Consider the following 25,278-nt stretch of genomic DNA (forward strand, 5'->3'; position numbering starts at 1 on the left):
TCTGTTCAGTTCTCTATTCCTGCTATCCAGTTGTGACGATAGACTGGGTATGCTGGGTTATTTTCCTTGGTGTGGAGGAGGCTGAGAGGTCACCTGATAGAGGTATAGAAAATTACAAGAGACGTAGATGGGGTGAATGGTTGGAAAATTTTTCCTGTAGCATAAAATTTTTCCAGATAACATCCTGGTGAATCTCCTGAGCACTCTCTCCAGCATAAAAGCATCCTACCCATAGTGTGGTGACCAGAACTGCACATAATATTCCAATTGCAGCCGAACTGGTGTTTTGTAAAGTTGCTTCATAATATCCCAACTCTTGTATCCTTTGCCCCGACCTATGAAGCAAGCATGCCACATGCCTCCTTCACCCCACTGTATAGTGTGTTGTCCTTTTCAGGGAAGGGATCATGCTGAGATGAAATCTGACTAGGCTCACCAGCAAACTGGGCTATCTTTGGGTGATTTGGCAACAGCTTTTGATCACCCCCACCCTCTCCAGCTGAACAGATTATAAATCTGGGACATGGCTTTGACAGCTCCTGGTGCATGGATACACTTTTACAGTAGATTTGGTTATGTGTGCTTTTGCTTAGCGGGCTTCACAGATACAGATGGGTCAACGTTCCCAGTGCAGAACACTTTGTCACTTGTTGAGGAGCGGGTACATTTCACTCAGGCATTGTTCCCAACTATAGGAGCTGCTGTTTGATAGGAAAGATACCTGCCGAATAAATTGGGGAACTTGGAGAAGCAGCAACAAAACCTGTCTTTCACACAGCTTACTTCATTAACATATACCTCATCCTGGAGTTTTCAAGCTCATTATACAAGAATAGCTCAGAGGCATGTACTGTGTCATGCAAACTCTCCAAACTTAATGGCACTGACTGCTTGGTTTTTGTTGCTGATTCCCATTTCCTGCAGCTGGACAGCCAAAGCTACATTGAGATTTGTGGCAAGGATTATTGAAAATGCCCAGGATTTCCTTACAGTTTATCAACCTGTCCTGTCCTCATGCAATGTTTGTTTCTTAGTTAGATCAGTATCATATGCATAATTATGTACAACAGCTATGTAAAATTGGATAAATGAAAGTTGGGTGTATTTAACATCCGTAATCCCTTTAGGTAAAACTTCTCCTGAGTGTGTCTGCATCCTGGGTAACTGTCAGGCTTGAATTAGTACAGGTTCCATGTGGAGAAATCCTTCACACTTTTCATTGGACATCTCAAGGTAGATTCTGCAAAAACTTTGAAAAGTCAATTACTCTCTGACCAAGAGATTAATTTGTGGGGTTATGGGTAAAAGGCTAGGGCATAGGAATGAATTTCAAAGCCAGCATCTGACTCTCAAGATTCTCTAATTCTGTTGGAGTCTGCATCTCACAGTTGTACCTTTGCTACATTTTGGTTGAGCCCATGGGCCACTGAACTGTGGAATGAGTTCTGGAGTGATCGGTGAACCTCAGCTGAGGCACTGAATGTCAGTTGTGGGAGAACAAGATTCCCTGGCACTGTTGGAAGAGGAGCAGGGAGTTCTCCCCAGTGTTCTGGCCAATATTTCTCTCTCAACATCACAGAAGTAGATTTACTTCTGCATTATGGCATGTTTGTCTGTTCGAGCAGTGACCAAATGTTGAAATAATTCATAAGCAGTGGAGTACTTTGGGAAATCTTAAAGAACCACATGCAGAGTGAAATAAAGGTATTACTTGAACAAGACACTGGTAACATTATTAGATATCCCACACACTCAGTCAAGACAGTGGGATTGGTTTACAGGGGCCTATATCCATGCCCTCCCAGACCAAATGATCAGCATTCAATCACAGTTGGTTGTTCTGCAAACTGAGAATTGATTGCTTTCAGGAGTTGTAAATGATCTTTCTCCACTACACCCCCAACTCACTCTCCCCACTGCCCCCCCCCACCCCACAACACCCTATGCAGAAGATACTAACCCAGAATTTGTGGCGCAGGCTTGCAGGCTTCTGTTTACTAAATCGGCCCTTTAGAACGCCTGGCTGTGTGTACGTGATTAGTTCTCTGGGAATTTTTTTCCAAAGTGCAATTTTAGATGCATCATTTTGTGCTGGCCACATTCTGGTGTTTTGCTCCTGGCGTTATCATTATTCCATATGCCAGTGTTATCCTTATTCGTCTTTTTTTAAAAGATTACAGAGTCTTTCTAAATAAAATTCTGTTGGTAATTGGTGTATTATTGTCACATGTACCAAAATACAGTGAAAAACTTTTGTTTGTTTCTGTGCATCCAGATAGAACTTCCCATACATAAGTAGACTGAGGAAGCACTAAAGGAAAAATACCAGAATGCAGAGTATAGTGTTGTGGTTACAGAGGCGGTGCAATGTAGGTTGTCAAATAAAGTGCAGGGGCCATGATGAGGCAGATTGAGAGATCAAGAGTTCATCTTTAGAGTTTGAGGTCCTTTCAAGAGTCTTATAATAGTGGGATAGAAGCTGTCCTTGAGCCTGGTGTTGACAAAATGTCATTTTTTTTCTAAAAATAAAAATTGCATCAGATGTCCTTATTCGGCTGGATATCAATGAGCAGTCTGCAATGTATTTTTTCGTACCACTTCTCCACTTCATCCTTGACCATTGACTGTCCATTTCTCGCCATTGATGCTGTCTGACCTGCTGAGTTCCTCCAGCGTTTTGTGTGTTGCTCCAGATCCCAGCATCTGCAGTCTCCTGTCCCTGCAAAATACTTTCTGTTTGTTTCCTCAGTTCTACGTGACCAGGAAAAAAACTGGCCGTGCTATGAGTGTAATCGTCGCTTTACCAGCTCAGAGCAGCTCCAGCAACATCTCAACATGCATGACGAAAAGCTGGACTTCTTCAGCAGGTACAGTGTGAACACGTTTGAACTTACTACCCTTTCTTTTGGCTGTTTTCCAGTTTGCTTGTCAACGTAACAATGTAAGAAAATAGGAGCTGGAGTTGGCACTGAGCTCTTTGTATCTGTTCCCCATTCAGTCTGATCGAAGCTAATCTTCCCCAGGCCTTATCTCCTCTTCTATGACAGTTCCCCATCGCCTGTTCTCATTTCAGTGATATTTCAAAATGTATCAGTTGCGTCTAAATACCTGCAGTGATTGAGCTTCCATAACCCTTGGGGGTTGAGAACCAGAGATTCACCACCCTTTTCGAGATGTTCCTTCACAATGCAGTTTTAAATGTCAGCCACCTAATCTTGTAATTGTCTCCCTGTTTGAGAAACATCTTGACATCTCCCCTGCCATGCCCCCTCAGAATGTTCTCTGAGATCACCCTTCATTTTTCTAAACTCCTTAAAAGAAATAGATCTAATTTCCTGAGCTGCTTATGATAGGACAACCTGTGCATCCCAGGAATTCCGTGCATCCCAGGAATGTGCTCCGGTTTCCTCCCATGTTTCAAAGATGTAGGAAGTTGTAGGCATGCTGTGTTGGCGCCAGAAACGTGGCAACACTTGCAGGCTGCCCTCAGAACATCCTACATAAAGGTGCATTTCACTGTGTGTTTCGATGTACACACGACTAAAAGATATCTTATTTTGGATGGTACAGCGATAATAGTTATTACCTAACCATAGCAATCAATCTTTATCAATTGGTCTACAATGTAGCCAGCCTTGAGGCTAGGATAATCCTCTTTATGAAGCATTATCTAAAATGTCATCTGTTGTGTCATGTTAATCATGGCAGTGATATTGATTTATATTCTGCTTCTAAAATTCCAATTCCTTTGAAGTCAGTAGAAATAAGTGTCAGAGAGAGAGAGTACAGTGAGTGTATTTCCCTTTCTCTTATGTGCTAACGTCAGTTGCGCTGTGAAAATTTATAAAACTGCAAAATGTTTATGGTCTGACTTCTTTGTGCTTCATCTCTCTTAAAAGCTAAAATATCATTTTCTGCGATGTCCATGCTGACTATTTCACTATCTCCTCTCTTGATTCCCAAAGCATCCTGGATGGATGTTTTCCAGATGATTTATCCATCCTTGTGCGCTCCAATATATCTAACACCGCCATCTTCTTAATGCTGATATGCTATCGAATATCAACGTACCCCTCTCTGAACTCGCTACCTTCCACATCCTTCTCCTTGGTGAATTCATGTGAAAAGTATTCATTTTGGACCTTGCACATATCCCCCTGGCTCCACACACAGCTTATCCCGAAGAGGATCCACACTTTTCCTCACTACCCTCTTACTCTTGGAACATGGAACAGTACGGCACAGGAATGGGCCTTCAGTCCACCATGTTGTGCTGAACTAATTAAATTAGTAATCAAATGCCCAACTAGACTAATCCCTTCTGCCTGCAGAAGGTCCACATCCCTCCATTCCCCGCACATTCGTGTGCCTGTCTGAGAGCCTCTTGAACACCTCTATCACATTTGCCTCCACCACCACCCCAGGCAGCAAATTCCAGGCACCCACCACACTCTAAACAAAGAGAAACACTGGCTGTCTACTCTATCTATGCCTCTCATAGTCTTGTAAATCTCTATCACGTCTCTCCTCAGCCTCTGCTGCTCCAGAGAAAACAACCCAAGTTTGTCCAGCCTCTCCTTATAGCACATGCCCTCTAATCTAGGCAGCATCCAGGTAAACCTCTTCTGCACCCTCTCCAAAGCCTCCACATCCTTCCTTTTCACACTTAAAGGAGCTGTTACTAGCTCCTTTTTTAAATGACTCCCACTTGTCAGATGTCATTTTATCTGCAAGCATCTGCTCCCAATCTACTTTCATCAGGTTTTCTCTTATGCTATTGAAATCAGCCTGCCCCCATTTCATGACTTTAGCCTGAGGACCAACATTTATCCCTCTCCATAACTACCTTGAAATTTGCACATTTATGGTCACTGTTCCCAAAGTGTTCCTCCACCACTTGATCATTTCCTGAGAGATGGTCAAATATTGCCCCATCTCTAGTAGGACTTTGTACATACTGACTCAAGTAAAACTCTTGGATGCCTTTAACAAATTCTACCCCTTAAGTCCCTTGCACTGAAGCAATCCTAATTAATATTGTGGAAAGTTTAAAACTCCCACTCTTCCAACCCTAATGCTTTTACACCTTTCCACTGTTTGCTTCCATATTTTTTCTCTTATTTCCACTGATGACTGGAGTCCTATAGTATAACCCGAGCAGAGTGATTGCCCTTCTCTTATTCCAAAGTTCTACTCATGGCCTCATTGGACAATCCCTCCAGAACACCCGCAGCAGGTACTGCAGTGATTAGTCCTAACCGATAGTGCAACTCCCCCTTCTCTTTTGCATCCCCCTCTGACACATTTGAAAATTCTGCACCCCAGAACATTAAGTTGCCAGTCCTGCCCTTCACTCAACTGCCCTCTGCAATAATATCATAATTCCACATGCTGATCAACACTCTCAGCTTGTCCGTTTTCCCTGTTAGGCTCTTTGCATTAATGTAAGTGCCGTTAACCTACCAGCACTCCCATGCTTTTCATCATGCTTCTGTCTGTTGCGTGATTTACCCTCTACATTTGAGTTAATCTCCTCACCTGTTGCACTGCCACTGTGCACACCCTGCCAAATTTAGTTTATGAGCAAACCCTGCTGCAAGGATATTAGTCCTCTTCTAGTTCAGGAGCAACCTGTCATCCTTGTACAGGTCCTGCTGTCCCAGAACTGATGCCTCTGATTTATGTAACTAAAGCCCTCCCTTTGCATCAGCTCTTCAGCTCCGTAGTCATCTGTACCTCCTATCTTTACCCTCACTAGCATGTGGCACAGGGAGTAATCCTGAGATTACAACCGTAGATATCCTGCTTTGTAACCTTCTGCCTAAATTTGCTTTGCAGGACCTCATCCCTCTTTCTACCTACAATGTTGACACCACCGTGCACCACCTCTGGCTGTTCTCTATCTCCTTTTGGAATGTTTTGTAACTGCTCTAAGATGTCTGCGATCCTGGCAACAGACCATACTCAAGTCTTTCTGGCAGATACAGAAGCCCCTGTCTGTTCCCCTCACTCACAGATTCCCCACCACCACTGCTCACCTCGACTTTTCCCTCTCCTGCTGTGTATCAGAGCCAGTCGTGGTGCCACAAACTTTGCTGCTACTCACCCTTTGAGAAGCCATTTCCCCCGAATGGTCTCCAAATGTTCACATGTTTGAGAGCGGAGTGACCACAGGGATCCCTGCATTTACAGCCCTTCCTGGAGGTCACCCATCTCCTATCCGTCTGTACCTGCAGTGTGATCAGCTCGCTGAACGTACTATCTATGGCACTTTCAGCAGTGTGGGTGCTCCACTGAGTCCAGCTGCAGATCCAGATGCTCTATATGGTCAGACAGGAGCCACAACTGGATACTCTTCCTCCAGGCAAAGTCATCAGGGACTTGGCAAATGCCCCTGATTTCCTACATGTTGCAGGAGGAGTATATTAGGACCACTGCCCTAACTCTCATTTACCATATCACCAGTCGCTACTGTCCTCCTCACTAAAGCCTGCACTTCGACCTCACGGTTGTTGCCAAACTGGCTGCTCTCAATATACCTGGCGCTCTTCTTATAGAGTGATCTCCATGCTGGTTCCACTCATCTGCATTTAGTTTTACATTTGGACATTATTTAAAGGGCTTCTTATCACTTCACAATTCAATGTTTGTTACAACTCTTTGTAAAGTCTGTTTAATTTGTCCCAAACCCCTATTGAGTCTCTGCACCTTCTGTCAATCTCTCCCATACCTAATTTTGTTCTGGAAGTTACTATTGCAACAGGCAATGCATTCATATCGCAATTATACGGAGAAACAAAAATCCCCTCATCTCGCCTTTGGTTCTTTTACCTTTCATTAGTGTCCTTCTGTTACTGACCTACTCCATAGCAGAAGCCGGTTCTTCTTGCTTATCCTAACAAAGCCTCTCATTAAATATGAACAAATAAATAATAATCATTCCTGAAAATGACCTTTGGAATTATTTGATGCAGCCTGGGGATAAAAGTTATTAATATTCTCTTTTGTTTGTCCTTTTCTGTCTGTCTCAGTCAGTAAATTTTGTATTCACACTGGCACCTTCATAGGCTTCAATTTTGTTAAAAGGTTTATTTTGTTCCACTTTATCAAACAGTTTCTGAACTTCCATGTACATTATCAACTTCATAGCCGCAGAAAGAACACAAAAGCAATGGGAAAAATGCACCATGGATATTGGGGTTGAGAGGCTCTCAGTATGGCCGGAGAACTGAGAAGCTGGGGCTTTTCTCCCTGGAGCTTTGGCTTGGACACCTATCCATCTCCGGATCATTGTCCTTTTCACACAGGGATACTGTTCCTGGTAATGTTTTGTTTTATCAAATGTCTCTTGACAGGTCAAAGAGCAGAAGTCGAGGCCGAGGCAGGAGGCGCTTCGGTTCAGGCAGGCGACCGGGGCGCCCACCAAAGTTTAACCGGCAGGATTCAACTGTGGATCAGAGTGAGGTGAGTGGTTATTCAGTGAGGAACTCTTGTTAAATGTTCTGAAATAATAAATCTGCATTCAGTAGCAGCTGCAATCTCGCCTATCTCAACAACATTTTTAATTCAGTTATCTATGAAAATGTCCCTTCCTACCTCTGCATCCTTTCATGGTCCATGAGAAATGTAGATCTCTTCCTTCACTGCTGGTTTGCAGTCATGGTGTTGTTCTGAAGCAGGTGTTCAGGTCCTGCTCAACAAAGAGAGTAAGAGCTATGGAAAATTACAGAAATGAATTAATTCAATAGTGAGTTTTCTCAATGTTGTGAATTCCTCAGTAGTGGTGAATGTAATAAGTTTTCTGATGAATGATCTGTGATGAAATGAAATTCTGTTTCGTTTTTGATTGCGAATAAAATAGCATCTTCAGCTCCCATGAATGCGGGAGGAAGAATTTTCCCCTAAGTGTGAGTTATGAAATTGTGTCAAGGGACCACTGGAGCTCTTTCAATATTTGTTGTGAAACAGACTGAGAGATTAAAAATGATGTGAGATTTTAGCAATTCCCTAAGATATACATGTTACAGCAAGTCTCAAGGAATAGAGCATTCGGTTTACAAAGATATGACTGTTACAAAAATTTTCATCGTATTGTACATTGTAGGCATATGGTGCATAACAAGTATTGGTTCACTTGCAATGGATTGAGCAGTCAAGTAGTGATAGAGAAGTGTCTCAGCATTGACTGTGGGCAGCAGTGGTAGTCTTCCTTCCAGCTCTCATCTTCAGTGAATCAAGATGTTAAGCCAAGACCTTGAAGTTAATTGTTTGCTTTTCATTCTGATGTCAAGGTTTGGAAATACAGATGAACTCTGGATTCTGAGCAGGAGTAGGTCACTCAGCCTCAAGCAATGCTATTTATCACACCACAGCTGATCTCATTGTACCTTAATTCCATGTTCCCTGCACCCTGATCCTTTCACCCCCTTGCTGAGCAAATATCTGCCTTAGAAATATTCAATGAATCTGCTTCCACTGCCCTTTGAGGAAGAGAGTTGCAAAGACTTTGAGGAGGGAAAATTTGCCTCACCTATCTTAATAGATTCATCGAGTTATATAGCCTGGAAACAGGCCCTTTGGCCCAACTCGTCCATACTGACCAAGATGCCTATCTACGTTAATCCCATATCAGTCGATACATTTCCTGTCCATGTCCTCAAGGGTAGCAATCTTGGAATTGCTGCTGGTGCCACACGATAGTGAAGGCAGGAACAGGAGGAGGTGGCAGATAAATGCGTGGCTGAGAAGTTGGTGCAGGAGGGAGGGTTTTAGATTTCTGGATCATTGGGATCTCTTCTCGCTAAGGTGGGACCTGTACAGAGAGGACGGGTTACACCCGAACCAGAAGGGGGCCAATATCCTTGCGGCTAGGTTTGCTAGGGTGGGTCGGGAGAGTTTAAACTAGTCTGTGAGGGGGAAGGGAACTGGAGGAGTAGGTCAGAGGAAGAAGGGGATGGGGAAAAGTTAGATCAAACAGGTAGAGAGGCTTTGGGGAAGGAGAAGCAGAATACAGGCTATAAAAGTAGTAAGGTAGATGGACTGAAGTGTGTTTACTTAAATGCAAGAAGTGTCAGGAATAAGGGAGATGAACTGAGGGCTTGGATAAGTATGGGGGACTATGATATTGTGGTTATTACTGAGACGTGGCTGACATCAGGGCAGGAGTGGATATTGAATATCCCTGGTTTTCGGTGTTTTAAGAGGGATAGGGAAGGGGGGAGAAGAGGAGGAAGGGTGGCGATACTGGTCAGGGAGACTGTTACGGCTGCGGAAAGGATGGATGTTGTAGAAGGATCATCTCTAGAGTCCGTATGGGTGGAAGTAAGGAACAAGAAAGGAGCAGTTACTCTACTAGGAGTATTCTATAGGCCCCCCGGTAGCAGTAGAGATATAGAGGAGCAGATTGGCAGGCAGTGTTTGGAGAGAAGCAAAAATAACAGGGTTGTTATAATGGGAGACTTCAACTTCCCAAATATAGATTAGAACCAGCTTAGTGCCAGAGGTTTAGATGGGACGGAATTTGTTAAATGTGTCCAGGAGGGATTCCTGACGCAGTATGTCGACAGGCCAACTTGAGGGAATGCCGTGCTAGATCTAGTTTTAGGAAATGAACCAGGACAGGTGAAGGATCTATTGGTGGGTGAGCATTTGGGGAACAGTGACCATTGCTCCATAACCTTTAAAATTGTCATGGACAGGGACAGGTGCAGAGAGGACAAGAAGATATTTAATTGGGGAAGGGCGAACTACGAGGCTGTGAGGAGAGAACTTGGGAGTGTAAAGTGGGATGTCCTTTTTGAAGGAAAATGTACCATGGGGATGTGGTCGATGTTCAGGGATCTTATGCAGGATGTTAGGGATAAATATGTCCTGGTGAGGCAGAGAAGGAATGGCAGGGTGAAGGAACTGTGGGTGACGAGAGAGGTGGAACGACTTGTTAGGGAGAAGAAGGCAGCATACATAAGGTATAAGCAGCAAGGTTCAGACAGGAATATAGAGTAGCGAGGAAGGAACTTAAGAAAGGGCTGAGGAGAGCTAGAAGGGGACATGAAAAGGCGTTGGCTTGTAGGGTTAAGGAAAATCCCAAGGCCTTTTTCACGTACATGAAGGGTAGGAGGATGGCTAGGGTGCAGAGGAGATTTACCAGGATGCTGCCTGGATTAGAGCGTATGGAATATGAGGAAAGGCTTAGGGTGCTAGGGCTTTATTCACTGGAAAGGAGGAGGATGAGAGGAGACATGATAGAGGTATATAAAATATTGAGAGGAATAGATAGAGTAGACAGTCAGCGCCTCCTTCCCAGGGCACCAATGCTTAGACAAGAGGGCATGGCTTTAAGGTTATGGGTGGGAGGTTCAGGGGAGATGTCAGGGGGAGGTTTTTCACCCAGAGAGTGGTTGGTGCATGGAATGTGCTGCCTGGGGTGGTGGTGGAGGCAGATACATTGGACAGGTTCAAGAGTTTGTTGGATAGGCATATGGAGGAATGTGAGATAGAGGGATACGCGGGAGGAAAGGGTTAGGTAGTGTGAGGGTGGTTTGATGGACGGCACAACATGGTGGGCCGAAGGGCCTGTTTTGTGCTCTATGGTTCTATGGTACCTGTCCAAATGTCTTTTAAGTGTTGTAATTGTACCCATTTCTACCACCTCTTCTGGCACCTTGTTCCGTGTACTCATCACCCTCTGTGTGGAAAAAGTTGCCTCTCAGGTCCCCTTTAAATGTTGCCCCTCACCTTAAATCAATGCCTTCTAGTTTTAGACTCCCCTCCCCAGGAAAAAGGACTCTAATTATCTTCCCTCTGTACGTCCCTCATAATTTAAAAAATCTTTATGAAGTCACCACTCAGCCTCCTTTGCTGCTGAAAAAAACAGTCCCAGCCTATCCAATGTCTCTTTATAACTTGAGCCCTGCAGTCCCAGATCATTCCAGCGAATTTTTTCTGCACCCTCTCGAGCTTAATCACATCCTTCCTACATCTTGGCAACCAGAACTGCACACAGTACTCCGAGTGCAGCCTAACCAAAAATTTGTACAATGGCAATCTACCATCCAACTCTTACTTTCATTGACTTGGCCAATGAAGGCAAGCATATCATGTGCCACCTTCACCACTCTGTCTGTGTCACTGCTTTCAGGAAACCGTGCATTTGTATCCGAAGGTCTCGCTGTTCAACAACACCCCCCAGGTCCCTGCCATTCACTGTGTATGTCCTGGCCTGGTTTAACTTCCCAAGGTGCATCACTTTGCATGCGAGTTAGATTCCATCTCCCATTCCCTTGCTCACTTTCCCATTTGATCTAGATCCTGTTGTAAACTCAGATGACATTTTTCACTGTCATCTGCACCATCAATTTAGGTGTCATCTGCAAACTTACTTATCATGCAACCTACATTCTCTTCCAAATCATTAATGTACATGACGAACAATAAAGAACCCAGCACCGATCCCATCAGCACACTGCTGGTTACAGGTTTCCAATCAGATAAACAACCCTGCACTACCACCCTCTCCTTCCTTCCACCAAGCCTACCATGTGGGATGTGTACGAAAGTCCATGTAGATGCCCACCGCCCTGCTCTGGTCATTCCTCTTGGTCATCTCAAAAAATTCAATCATATTTGTGAGGCGTGATCTCCCATGAACAAAGCCATGCTGACTAACCTGAATCAATTCTTGCCTTTCCAAATGCAAATAAATCCTGTCCCTCAGAATCCCTTCCAGTAACTTTCCCACCACTGATGTGTGGCTCACTGGCCAGTCCTTGCAGCCCTTTTTAGATAAGGCACAACATTAGTCACCTTCCAGTCCTCTGGTACCTCGCCCTTGGCTAACGAAGCTACAGAAATCTCTGCCAGGGCATCACCAATCTCCTCCCTTGCTTCCCAAAATATCTGAGGATGCATCTGGTTATGCCCGGAGCTTATGCATCTTTATTCCCTTTGAGACCACCAACACGATTGTTTATATGAACAATTTGCATGTAAATGGTTAGTAAGTTTCCGGATGATTCTAAAATAGCTGGTGTTGTAGACAGTGTAGAAGGTTATGAAAAATTACAAGAGGATCAATTACAAGATTTCAAGACTACAAAATCAAATTACAAGAGGATCAGTTCAGTATGTGGGCTGAGGATTGGCAAATGGCTCTTAATCCAGATAAGTGTGAGGTATTGTATTTTGGGAGATAAAATCCGGGTCAGACTTGTACAGTGAATGGGAGGGCCCTGGGGAATGTTATAGAACGGAGGGACCTAGGAGTGAATCAGAATCAGGTTTATTATCACTGACAGATGTCGTGAAATTTGTTGTTTTGTGGCAGCAGCACAGTGGCAAGACATAAAAATTACTATAAGTTATCAAAAAATAAATAAATAGTGTAAAAGAGGAATAATGAGGTGTTCATGGACCATTCAGAAATCTGATAACAGAGGGGAAGAAGCTGTTCCTAAAACATTGAGTGTGGGTCTTCAGGCTCCTGAATCTCCTCCCTAATGATAGTAATGAGAAGAGGGCATGTCTCGGATGGTGAAGGTTCTTAATGATAGATGCCGCTTTCTTGAGGCACCACCTCTTGAAGATGTCCTCAGTGGTGGGGAGGGTTGTGCCCGTGATGGAGCCGGCTGAGTCTACAACCCTCTGCAGCCTCTTTCAATCCTGTGCATTGGACCCTCCACTGTACATCTATAGAAATTTGCAAGAGTCATTGGTGAGATACCAAATCTCCTCAAACTCCTAATGAAGTAGAGCCGCTGGCGTGCCTTCTTCGTGATTGCATCATGGTGTTGGGCCCAGGATGTTGACGTCCAGGAACTTGAAGCTGCTCACCCTTTCCACTGCTGACCCCTCAATGAGGACTGGTGTGTGTTCTCCTAACTTCCCCTTCCTGAAGTCCACAATTAATTCCTTGGTCTTGCTGACATTGAGTGTGAGGTTGTTGTTGTGACACCACTCACCCAGCCGATCTATCTCACTCCTGTACGTCGTCTCGTCGCCATCTGAGATCCTGCCAACAACAGTGGTGTCATCAGTGAATTTATAGATGGTGTTTGAGCTGTGCCTAACCACACAGTCGTGAGTGTAGAGAGAGTAGAATAGTGGGCTAAGCATCCTTGAGGTGTTCCTGTGTTGGTAGCGAGGAGGAGATGTTATTATCGATCTGCTTGTGCGCTGAAAGCAGTGTCTCAGGTCGATACAGTGGTGAAGAAGGCTTGGGCATGCTGGCCATTGGTTGGGGCATTGAGTATAGGAGTTGGGAAGTTATTCTGAAGTTATATAAGATGTTGGTGAGGCTGCACTTGGAGTATTGTGTACAGTTTTGGTCACCCTGTTATCAGAAAGATGTTATTAAACTGGAAAGAATGCAGAAACGATTTACCAGGATGTTGCCTGGACTTAGGGGCCTGAGTTACAAGGGGAGGTTGTGTGGAATCAGACTTTATTCCCTGGAATTTATAAGATTATAAGATCATGAGGGGCAGGGACTGGGTGAAAGCACATAGTCTTTTTCTCAGGGAGGGGGTGCTAAAAACAAGAGGGCATAGGTTTAAGATCAGAGGTGAGAGATTTAAGAGGGACATCAGGGGCAGCTTCTTCAAGTAAAGGGTGGTGCGGATTTGGAATGAGCTGCCAGAAATAGTGGTTAATGGAGGCACACTAGCAACGTTTAAAAGTCATCTCGATAGGGACATGGATAAGAGAGATTTAGAGGGCTATGGACCAAACATGGGCAGGTGGGACTAGCTCACTGGGCAACATAGTCAGCATTGACGAGTTGAGCAGAAGAGCCTGTTTCTCTGCTGTAAAGCTCTATAGCACCTCCTCCTTTGTAATGTTGATATGCTTCAGGATATCACAGTTTTCTTCCTTGAACTCGGTTCCATGTCCTTCTCCATGGTAAATACAAATGAGAAGTATTCATTTAAGACCTCTCCTGTCTCCTGTGCCTCCACACATAGATGACCACACTGATCCTAAATGGGATCTGTTCTCTCCCTAGTTACCCTTTTGTCCTTAATGTAGGTATAGAATCTTTTGGGATTCTCTTTTACCTTACTTGTCAGGGATGTCTCATGTCCCCTTTTTGCCTTCCGAATTTCCTCCTCAAGTGTACTCCTACATCTCCTGTACACCAAGGGATTTGCTTGATCCCAGCTGCCTTCTACCTGACATATGCCTCCTTTTTCCTGACCAGAGCCTCAATATCCCTCCTTATCCAGGGTTCTCTAATCCTTCTAGCCTTGCCCTTCGCTCTAACAGGAACATGCTGGCCCTGAACTCTCCCTCTCTCACTCCCACTTGCCAGATGTCCCTTTACCTGCAAACAGCCTCTCCCAGTCAACTTTGCAAGCCCCTGTCTCATGCCATTGAAATTAGCCTTGCCCCAGTTTAGGACTTGTTACAGCCCTGTTATTCCTATTTGCAATTGTGCTACATATTTGCTCCTCTAGTTCACACTGACTGTTGGGGGGCCTAGAGTATAATCCCTTCAAAGTGACCCCTCCTTTTTTTATTTCCAAGTTCTCCCCATATGGCCTCACTGGATGTTCCCCTGGGATATCCTCTGTGGTGCTGTGTGGTGTCCTCTCTAATTAACAGTGCAATTTCCCCTCCTCTCTTAGCTCCATCTCAATCACACCAGAAGCATCTGTACCCTGAAACATTAGAACATAGAACAGTACAGGACAGGAACAGGCCCTTCGGTCCATGCTGTGGTGCCAAACTAATTAAACTAGTAATTAAATGCCTAACTAAACTAATCCCTTCTGCCTACACAATGTCCATATCCCTCCATTCTCTGCACATTCATGTGCCTATCTAACAGCCTCTTGAACACACCTATCGTATCCGTATCCACCATCACCCCTGGCAGCGCATTCCAGGCACCCACCACTCTCTGTGCGTAAAAAAAAACTTGCCCTGCACCTCTCCTTTGAACTTGCCCCCTCTCACCTTAAATGCATGCCCTCTGGTATTAGACATTTCAACCCTAGGAAAAAGATACCAGCTGTCTACTCTACCTACGCCTCTCATAATCTTATAAACCTCTATCCGGTCTCTCCTCAGCCTCTGCTGCTCCAGAGAAAACAACCCTAGTTTGTCCAACATCTCCTTAGAGCAGAAACCCTCTAATCCAGGCAGCATCCTGGTAAACCTCTTCTGCACCCTCTCCAAAGCCTCCACATCCTTCCTATAATGGGGTGACCAGAATTGAATGCAGTTCTCCAAATGTGGCCTAACCAGAGTTTTATAAAGCTGCAATCTAACTTCCTGACTCTTGAACTCAATGCCTCGACTAATAAAGGCAAGCAAGCCATACGCCTTCTTTACCACCCGATCAACCTGTGCAGCCACTTTCAGGGAGCTCTGGACTTGGACTCCAAGACCCCTCTGTACATCAACACTGTTAAGGGTCTTGCCGTTAACAGTGTACTGTCCCTTTACATTTGATCTCCCAAAGTGCAACACCTCACATTTGGCTGGATTAAACTCCCATCTGTCATTTCTCCACCCAAATCTACAACTAATTTATATCCTGCTGTATCCTTTGGCAACCTTCTACACCATCCACAACACCACCAACCTTTGTATCATCTACGAACTTTCTAAATCACCCATCTACATTTTCATTCATATCATTTATATAGATCATGAACAGCTGAGGTCCCAGTACAGACACCATTAGTCATGGACCTCCAGCCAGAATAAGTCCCATCAACCACTACCCTCTGTCTTCCATGGGAAGCTAATTGTGAATCCAAATGGCCAAGTCACTGGATGCCATGCATCTTAATCATGCATTGAGCTGCCAATCCTGTCCATGCCTGAAACCATGTTTCTATAATGGCTATAATGTCACAATCCTATGTGCAGCTCCATACCCTGAGTCACCTGCCCTACCCATCAGGCTTCTTGCATTAAAATAATGGGTGAATTCTATTTTTAAACAATAACCCATAGTTCTAGATTCTCCAACATGAGGAAATATTTACTCCACATCTACCCTGTCAAGAAAACTTCAATTAAGTCATCTCTAACTCTTCAAAGATAACCTGTCCAATCTTATCTCATCTTAAGAACCTGGCCATCAGTGAAATAGTTAAACCTTCTCTCAGCTGCTTCCAGAACATTAACTTTTCCTTAAAGAGCTATTCTGCCTACTTTGCATTTTCTATCAGCATGCGATCTTCTATCCACTCAAGTATGTCATCTTCTACACCACAAGCTTCCATTTTCTACAATCATGCTGAAGGTAGCTGTCTCACAGCTCCTGGGGTCCAGGTTAGATCCTGACTGCTTAAAGTTAGGTTCCAGGGAAATAAAAGGGGGAAGCTGATTGTTCTGAGAGCTGCTTAGAGTGGATAGACACAATGGCCACTTGCTATGTCAAAATAACATGACCTGCAGCACCGTTTTGAATGGGTTGAGAAAATCTACAGTCACCGGTTCCCCTTTATCCACAGCACACATTACTTCAAACAGTTCAATAAATTGGTCAAATGTGATTTTCCTTTTCCAAAACCATGCTGATTTGCCTCATTATCTTACATCTTTTGTAAGTGCCCTGATATGACCTCTTTACTAATAGCATCGTACTTTTTTCCTTGTGATGGATGTTAAACTAACTGACCTGTAGTTTTCTGCATTTTGTCTTCTTTCTTTGAATAAAAGAATTAAATTTGCTATTTTGCAATCCAGTGGAACCTTTCCTGAATGTACGTAATAGAATCAGTGCAACAGCTCACTGGCCACCTTAAAGACCCTGGGATGAAGTCCATTAGGACCCAAATTCTTGTCAGAGCATAGTTCTAATAACCTGCTCAGTACTACTGCCCTGGTGATTGTAATTTTCCTGAGTTCCTCCCAAACTTCCAATTACCTCAATTCATGAATGATACCTCCTACAAGCAAGCAGGTATCTCAGTCCATTTCTCTTTGATTTGCTTAATACAGTTATGCCTCTTTTTCATCTTTGCCTTCACTCAAGTGATCTTGGTATATCCTAGACAACCCCACCTAATACTTCACTGATGGCATCAACTCAATTATCTCAATGGTCTTATCTATCTGAAAGGTACCGACAGGCGGGGTCTCCCTTTTTTCCTTTTATCTACATCCCTGCTTTCATAGCATGTTATTTATTCCTTCAGAGAAAACTGTGGCGCCAGGGCACAAACTTTGCTTTTAACATTCTACTAAAAAAAACATTCGATGATGCTTTAGAGTGAAAGAATGCTGTCTCTTCATCCTTGTCCTTCCTACCTTTATATAATTTCCTCCTCGACCACAATACCTTTACTATATTATTAATATTTTTGTGCAATGAATGCCTCAACCTTTCTAACTGTACTCCTAATTAATCCATGATCTGCCTTTCAACATATTATTGATTTGTAATGAACACTTAATATTCTCCACCTGAGGATAAGATATCCTTAAGCTATGTACAGGTTACATGCTTGCTTTCATAATTTCTCCACTAAATGCTTTAAACAGCATATGCAAGGAAAAACACAATGATGCATTGCAGAAATGGACATAATGTTTTTTTCAGTGCTCCTTTCTAAATGTTTCCATCCTTTTGGCAATCATCATATCACTATCGCTCCTTAGCTTCAACTGTCCCTGCCTAAAATCCATCTACTCCCCTCTTTGAATTGTCTCCATAATATCCATGTTTTAATTCTGCCTGAATGCTTTTGAAATCTGTGTCCCTGAACCACATTAACCATTTCTCAGTATGCTGTTGTTAGACAACTGTTTATGTCTGAGTTCTGTTCTTCAGCACTAATTCATCACGCAGACCGACATGGTTGTTGTCTCACTTGTAGCTAATCATATTTGCACACTCACAGTGGTATTTTAGTATCTTATCTCTTGCATCATCTCATGGATGCCAACCTCCTGCTTCAAAGGAACACAGAAGTCTCTCTCTGTCGTCTCTCCACATACCAGGACGTGGTCAACTTATCAAGGTAGTTCTCTTAAAATATTCATAGACAAGAACACAATCTTATCCAAATTGTTTCACTATTCTTAATCACATTTCTCCTGACTTAAGTTCTGTATTTAACCGAGATCTGTCAGTGGATTATACACAGGTAATTCAAACCTATTCACAAACAGTTTTGGAAATCTTCTCATTTGATGGAGTAATTTTCCTGCTTATGACTGAAGATACTTGATAAAAGTTAGAATTTTTTGTTCAGGACCTCTGGAGAAAATGTTACTGTCAGTACAGTATTCCCGTAACACTTCTAAAACACTAATCAGATAGTGTCACAAGGTCCAAGTTACTGGCACATTTTTGGTTCATTAAAGTCCCAGAAACATTGCAACCTTTGTCCACTTCTTCAGGCTCTGCTTGGTTGCATTAAGTAATGCAAAGCTGTGTCTTTTTCCGAAAATGGTACAAAGACCAAAAGTGGGGAATATATACACAGCCTTCATACAAGCACAGCTAATACCTGTAATACAGCAGCTGAGGGTGCAGAGTACTTGCAGTATTTTTGTAAGTTTGTATGCTGATGATTTGAGAAAAGCAGTGATGACCAATTATGTTGGGAGTGTCTGGTATGAAGCTGTGGTAGCAATCCTTACAACTTGGTGAGTAATGAGGTAAATTTTTCTGTCAATCCTTTCTCCTGCACAACATTTTAGTAGTGCCTTCGGAAGATTTGGACCTATTTGATGCCAACAATGAAAGTCCAATTGCTAAGCGAGCAAGTATTTTATCCAGGATCAAAATTGCAAAACAAAATGTAACTTGGCATTCTGCTTTGATTAATGCCTTTGTGTTGGTTCATTTCCAATTTTATTCAACATTATCAGGCATTGCAGCTCACTGTGAAGCGGCGCTTCGAAGACACAGATGAACCCGTGGCCAATGGAATGGATCAAGAGGAAGAGACTGCAATTAGCTCAGAGCAGCCAGAAAATGATTCGAGTATCGCTAATAACACAACAACCACAAGCCCTGGGGAGGAAATGCGGCGCAACAAACGCATTCGGGTAATCACCAACAGCACTTGCAGATCCTTAATTTTAAGAAAAAAGTTACTTTGTTGTGAATTGTAGATAGAATTTGAACAGGAATGAAATTAAAGATCTCGTTTGCATATGTGATAGTTGGGTAGGGAACCATTGGCAATGGGATTTTGGACCTGAGGAGTAAGGATGATACACTGGAAGTGCCAATAAGAGTTAAAAATGAAGAATGTAGTGATTGGATGACATGGTCTCGATGTCCCTCTTCTTTGCCTGGGTGGTTGTCCTGAGGAAAGGTTACTTGATGTTTCACGGCATTGATATATTGGGCAGGTTGCAGGTGAACCCCTGCACACTATAGCCAAGGCACAAGGAAGAATATATGTCCTTGCAGATCTTCATTTAACTTGATGGTGGATTTCCCAGAGCATGAGCAGTCCTGCTGAAATTTGGTTACCTCTTGAGATTACTAGATAAGCATATGGAGGAATTTAGAATAGAGGGATATGTGGGAGGAAGGGGTTAGATGGTCTTAGGCGAGGTTTAAAGGTCAGCACAACATTGTGGGCCAAAGGGCCTGTATTGTGCTGTACTGTTCTATGATTCTATGAACGTCCCTCCTTCAAATAACTTCTTGGGCAGAGCTACACTCAAAGTTACAAGATTACTCAAATTATATAATGCTTTTGGGCACATTTCAAATTCAAAATCAAATCTGTTCACTTTTAGTTGCTAAAATGTGCATAGCAAAACTTCTCTTTCCAGTTAATTTTAAATGAGATTTGAGAGGCTGTATTCAATAATTACTGGTAGTTCTGTTGGTACTTGTTCAAATTTGGAGTATTGTGTGCAGTTCTGGTCACCTAACTATAGGAAGGATATCAGTAAGATTGAAAGAGTGCAGAGAAGATTTACCAGAATGTTGCTGGGTCTTCAGGAGTTGAGTTACAGGGAAAGATTGAATAGGTTAGGACTTTATTCCTTGGAGCATAGAAGAATGAGGGGAGATTTGATAGAGGTTTACAAAATTATGAGGGGATATAGACAGAGTAAATGCGTGTAGGCTCTTTCCACCTAGCTTAGGAGAGATAAGTACGAGAGGACATGGCTTTAAGGTGAAAGGGCAAAGATTTTGGGGGAACATTAGGGGGAACTTCTTCACTCAGAGAGTGGTGGGAGTGTAGAGCGAGCTGCCATCTGACGTGGTAAATGTGGGCTCACCCTTAAGCTTTAAGAATAAATTGGACAGATACGTGGATGGGAGAGGTCTGCAGGGTCATGGACTGGGTGCAGGACAATGGGACAGCAGAACAGAGTTTCGGCACAGATTAGAAGGCTGAATGGCCTGTTTTTCTATGCTGTAGTTTCTATGGTTTCTAAAATAACTAAACTTTTTAAAATGATTTTATTGTTAGAATTGCTTTTAATGGTAAGTTGGTGGATCAATGGATAATATATAAATATTATCCATTTGATAAATGACAATTTATGCTCTTAAATGAGAGCTCACAATGTTACTTGTGTAAAACTTGCTCAAGGATTTAATACGAAAAAATTGGAAATACTGGAAAGGCTCGGCAGGTCAGGCTGCGTGTATGGGCAGAGAAACACAGCTAACATTTCAGGTTGAAGACCCTTTGTCATTTTCTGTTTATATTTTTGATTTCCAGCATTTGCAGTTTTCCTTATTTTTGATGCCTGAGGAATCTGATTCTGCATCAATCCCAAGTCTGATCTTGCAACAGGTTGTGCTAATGTTAAGGAATTGATATCTCCATTCCCAATTCTAATATCTGCCAAAGACTTATTATGCTCTCTTCGGGTTAAAAGCTGAATACAATGCTTGTGGGATATATGATGTAAAAGTTAGCTAAATATCCCTTCAATATACCTCATCGTGTTGCCATTAATCTTCTTTTGCTTAATTTTCGCAAGGAATCTGCATTTAATTGAAATGCTGTTCGATTGAAGTTGTTTGTTAAGTGAATGAGTGGCAGTTTTGGTTGTGGTATTTAACTTTATCAGTATTTTCTCTTTCCATATGCTTCACAGGTGGATTTCCAGGTGGGTTTTTCCTTAGTCTAAGCATGTTGGGAGCACCATGGTGTAGCTGTTTGCTTGTGAGAACTTGGTGATGTATGCTTGTGTTGTATTCCACTTCCACTTGGTGCCCCAGCATTGAGTGATTCAACTCCCAATTAAAATGGGCTACTGAGTCATGCCTTTACCTGTGTGTGTGTGTGTGTGTGTGTGTGTGTGTGTGTGTTCATAATGCAGATGCTTATTTAAATCATTGGATATTCTTGCATTATCTTGGTTACTACATAAGTAGTATGAACAGTTGGATTGACTTCAGTTCTACCACCCGCAGTATGGGTCTGTTTCGGAATCATTACCTCTTGGTTGCTACCTCCTCCTTTCTCTTCATTTCAGATATTGAAAGCAGAATTCATGCTGTTGATCACCAAAAAAAACTTTCTGATATCTGTCCTAAATTTGTCACTTACTGGTTTCAGTCTGTTACAATTTAATTTTGAATAGGTGTGCTTTTTCTGCACTGCTTATGTCCTTGTGTGTTTGAAGACCATGTTCCCAAACCCACTTAATTAAGACTAACCGGCACCAGATTTTTTTGTATTTCCTCGGAAATCAAACCCTTGGACTGGGGTTTAACCTTGTGGCTCTTCACGTTGTCTGCATTAGTTAATCTTCCTTGTGTTTTGCCATCTTCACTTTTTAGTTTCATGTAATTTTTGAGTAGTTGATGCTTCATTAGAAATGGAATGACAAACAAGGACACATCTACAGAAAACATACAAGTGGGCCACCCACTTTAATGTTAATATATTAAGCTTCACAGATGAGATGTAGTTAAATTGTCCTCCAATTATTTGATATGAATGCTGAAGAAGATGTTTATGTTTCAAAATAAACAAGGAACAGTTGCAGTTAAGAGTTGGGTAAATTGCCGTTGCAGCACTGATGCATTGTACAGTTTATACTGATGCGTGTCCAGTAATAAAGGTCTTAATCTGAGGGAAGGCAATTGTCATTAACATGAGGGAAGGCAATTGTCATTAACATAAGGGAGGACCTGGCAAAGTTAGACTGGGCATGTCTACTTGCAGGTAAGTCTACATCTGCATGGTGGGAAGCATTCAATGGAGAAATAGAAAGAGTTCAAGGCCAACATGTTCCTGTCAGGGTAACAGGTAGGGGTAACTAGTATCGGGAATGCTGAATGTCAAGGACGTTGGAGGGTTGGATAAAGAGAAAAAGGAAGCGTATGACAGGTAAAGGGAACGAATGGTGGGGAGGCCTGTCAAGGGTGTAAAAAGTGTAGGAAGGCTCTTTAAAAAAAAAGAAATTAGGAAGGCTTAGAGGGGTTACAAAATATCACTGGCAGACAGGATTAAGGTAAAGTGTTCTATTTACTAAATAATAGGGGAAAAGAATAAGCAGGGGAAAAAGTAGGGCCCATTAGGGACAATATAGGCAATCTGTGTGTGGAGCCAGAAGGTAAAGGTGGGCTCCTTAATGTATCCTTTTCATAGGTATTCACAAGGGAAACAGACCTTGTTGTTGGAGAGTTCAGTGAAGGGGAAGGGGAAAGGGAAAGTCTCGTGCAGGTCTCCATAAATAAAGAGGAGGTATGTGATGCCTCAGTGGGCTTAAAGGTGGATAAATCCCCAGGACTGAATGGGATTTATCCCGGGCTGCTTTGGGAGACCAGGGAAGAGATTGCTGAGGCTCTGGCTGGAGATTTTTTAATATTTGCAGGACATAAGTGAGGTACCAGATAACTGGAGGGCAGCAAACATGGTCCCCATTTAGAAGAAAAACAGCAGAGAAAAGCCTTGTAGCTATAGATCTGTGAGCCTGACATGAGGATTAGTGATCACTTGGAAAAGCAGATATCAGTGTGTTGGCAAAATGGGCTGAAAAATGGCAGATGGAGTTTAATCCAGACAATGTGGGGTGGTGCATTTGGGAGCAGTAATGAGGCTAAGACATTGACCATCAATGGTTAGATCTTGGCGAGTATTGAGGAACAGAGAGGCTTTGGAGTACAAGTCCATAGATCTTTGAAGGTGACAATGTAGGTAGATAATGTGGTCAGGAAGGCAAACGATACACTGGCCTTCTTTAGTCAGAAGTAAGTAGGTTATGCTCCAACTTTATAAAACCTTGGTCAGACGTGCGCCAGAATACTGTGTGTAGTTCTGGTCACCACACGATAGGAAGGATGTGATAACGTGGAGGAGATTCACCAGGCTGTTGCCTGGGATGGAGCATTTCATTTCTGAGGAGAGACTGGAGATGCTGAGTCTGTTCTCCCTGGAGTAGAGGAGTATACAGGGGGACATGATAGAGTTACTTAGAATTATGAGGGGGGTAGATAGGGTAGACTGTAGGACAAATATCCCCATTTGAGGTAGATAAAACTAGAACACACAGACTTGGGGTAAGGGGGAAGCAATGTAGAGGGGATCTAAGGGTGACCTTCTTCCCCTCAAGAGTAGTGAGTACCTGGAATGCACTGCCGGAGAGAGTGGTGGAAGCTGGGTTGCTGACAGCATTTAAGAAGTGTCCAGATGAGCACTTGAATTTAGGCATAGAGGGTTATGGACCAAGTGCTGGGCAATGGGACTAATATGGATGGGTGCCCACTGGGCAGTGCAGACAAGTTGGGCTGAAAGGCCTTTTTCCTTGCTGTGTGATTCTGTGTCACCACCATAAAAAAAAGACATGTTGAACTTCAAAGGAAATGTCTTTTAAATCCAGTGATTTAACTGTTATTTTCAACTTTCTCTTCATCATATTTCTGTGAGAGATGAGTGAGAAATAAAAGTTGAAATATTCACCAGAGACCAAAATTGTCAGAGATTGTTGAGAGAATTTGTAAAGCTCTTGAATATTTTTATATCTATTGGCACAAATGTTGCTTGGCTCTGATCTTCCTTTTCCAGCTGTATTCTCTTGACGATTGCATTGCAGTATTTTGTTTGTGGAGAAATCTAGAGAATAGGTTTTGGCCTTGATTGTACCCATTCCCATTTCCCCACCTCAAATCATCAATTTTCCTGTTGTATTGTTGGATCACTTGACCTCACAATCTACCTTCTTGTTGTCTTTGCACCTTATTGTTTACCTGCAGTGCACTTTCTCTGTAACTGTGACACTATATTCTGCATTCTGTTATTGCTTTTCCCTTTGTACTACTTCAATGTACTTGTGTTTTGAAATAATCTATGTGGATGTCATGCAAAACATATCATGGTACATGTGACAATAATAAACTAATTGTCAACAATCAAGCTATATCAGTAAGTTTGCAGATAACATGAAATTAGGTGGTGTTGATAGTGAAGAAGGTTATCGTAGATTACAGGGGGATCTTCATCAGTTTACGAAGTGGGCTGAGGAGTGGCAAATGGATTTCAATACAGATAACTGTGAGGTGATGCATTTCGGAAAGTCAAACCAGCGTAGGACTTGTACGCTGTTATGTTGCAGTTGTATAAGCCGCACTTGGAATAGTGTGTGTGTTTTGGTCACCCTGTAATAGGAAGGACGTGGTTCAACTGGAAGGAGTGCAGAAAAGATTTACGAGGATGTTGCCAGGACCAGAGGGCCTGAGTTATGGGGAGGGGTTGGTCAGGCTGGGTCTTTATTCCTTGAAACATAGGAGAATGAGGGACGACCTTATTAGAGGCGTTTAAAATTATGAGGGGCATAGATAAGGTGGATGGTAATAGTCTTCTTCCCAGGGTAGGGGAGTCCAAACTAGGGGGCAGAGGTTTAGGGTGAGAGGGGAAGATTTAAACTGGATCTAAGGGCAACTGTTTCCATGCAGAGGGTGGTGAGTATATGGAACGAGCTGCCAGGGAAAGTGGTTGAGGCAGGTACAATAGTATCATTTAAGGAGCACTTGGACTGGTAAGTATCGGGAGAGGGCTTAGAGGGATGCAGGCTGAACACGAGATTGGGACAAGTTGGGTGAGCACAGTGGTCGGCATGGACAGGTTGGTCCGAAGGGCCTGTATCCGTGCTGTATTGCTCTATGACATTACATTAGAAATTATACATGGAAACCAGGCATATGACCTAACCAGCTCATATTGGGAATTTATCCTCTAGCCTTAATCTTCATTTTTTTGTACCAGCCCTCTTTCCCACATCCCTTTCAAACTGGCCAGTTTCATGATTGAATTGTCAAATGGATTGCTATGCATTTTGGAAAGTCAGACCTATAAATGGTAGGGCACTAGGGAGTATAATGGAACAGAG

General features: G+C 42.9%; 1 protein-coding gene across 2 annotated transcripts in view; it reads left to right on the forward strand.

Moving 5' to 3' along the window:
* prdm10 (PR domain containing 10) overlaps positions 1-25,278 on the forward strand; it is a 153,299-nt gene that overhangs the window by 54,275 nt on the left and 73,746 nt on the right. For both annotated transcript variants that reach the window (XM_052040007.1, XM_052040008.1), the window contains exons 10-12: positions 2,750-2,867; positions 7,356-7,464; positions 18,832-19,011. In XM_052040007.1, coding sequence (XP_051895967.1) covers positions 2,750-2,867; positions 7,356-7,464; positions 18,832-19,011 — 407 coding nt within the window. The remainder of the gene's footprint in view (positions 1-2,749; positions 2,868-7,355; positions 7,465-18,831; positions 19,012-25,278) is intronic.

The sequence above is a fragment of the Pristis pectinata genome, chromosome 27 (genome assembly GCF_009764475.1).
Source record: "Pristis pectinata isolate sPriPec2 chromosome 27, sPriPec2.1.pri, whole genome shotgun sequence".
Taxonomy (NCBI): Eukaryota; Metazoa; Chordata; class Chondrichthyes; order Rhinopristiformes; family Pristidae; genus Pristis; species Pristis pectinata.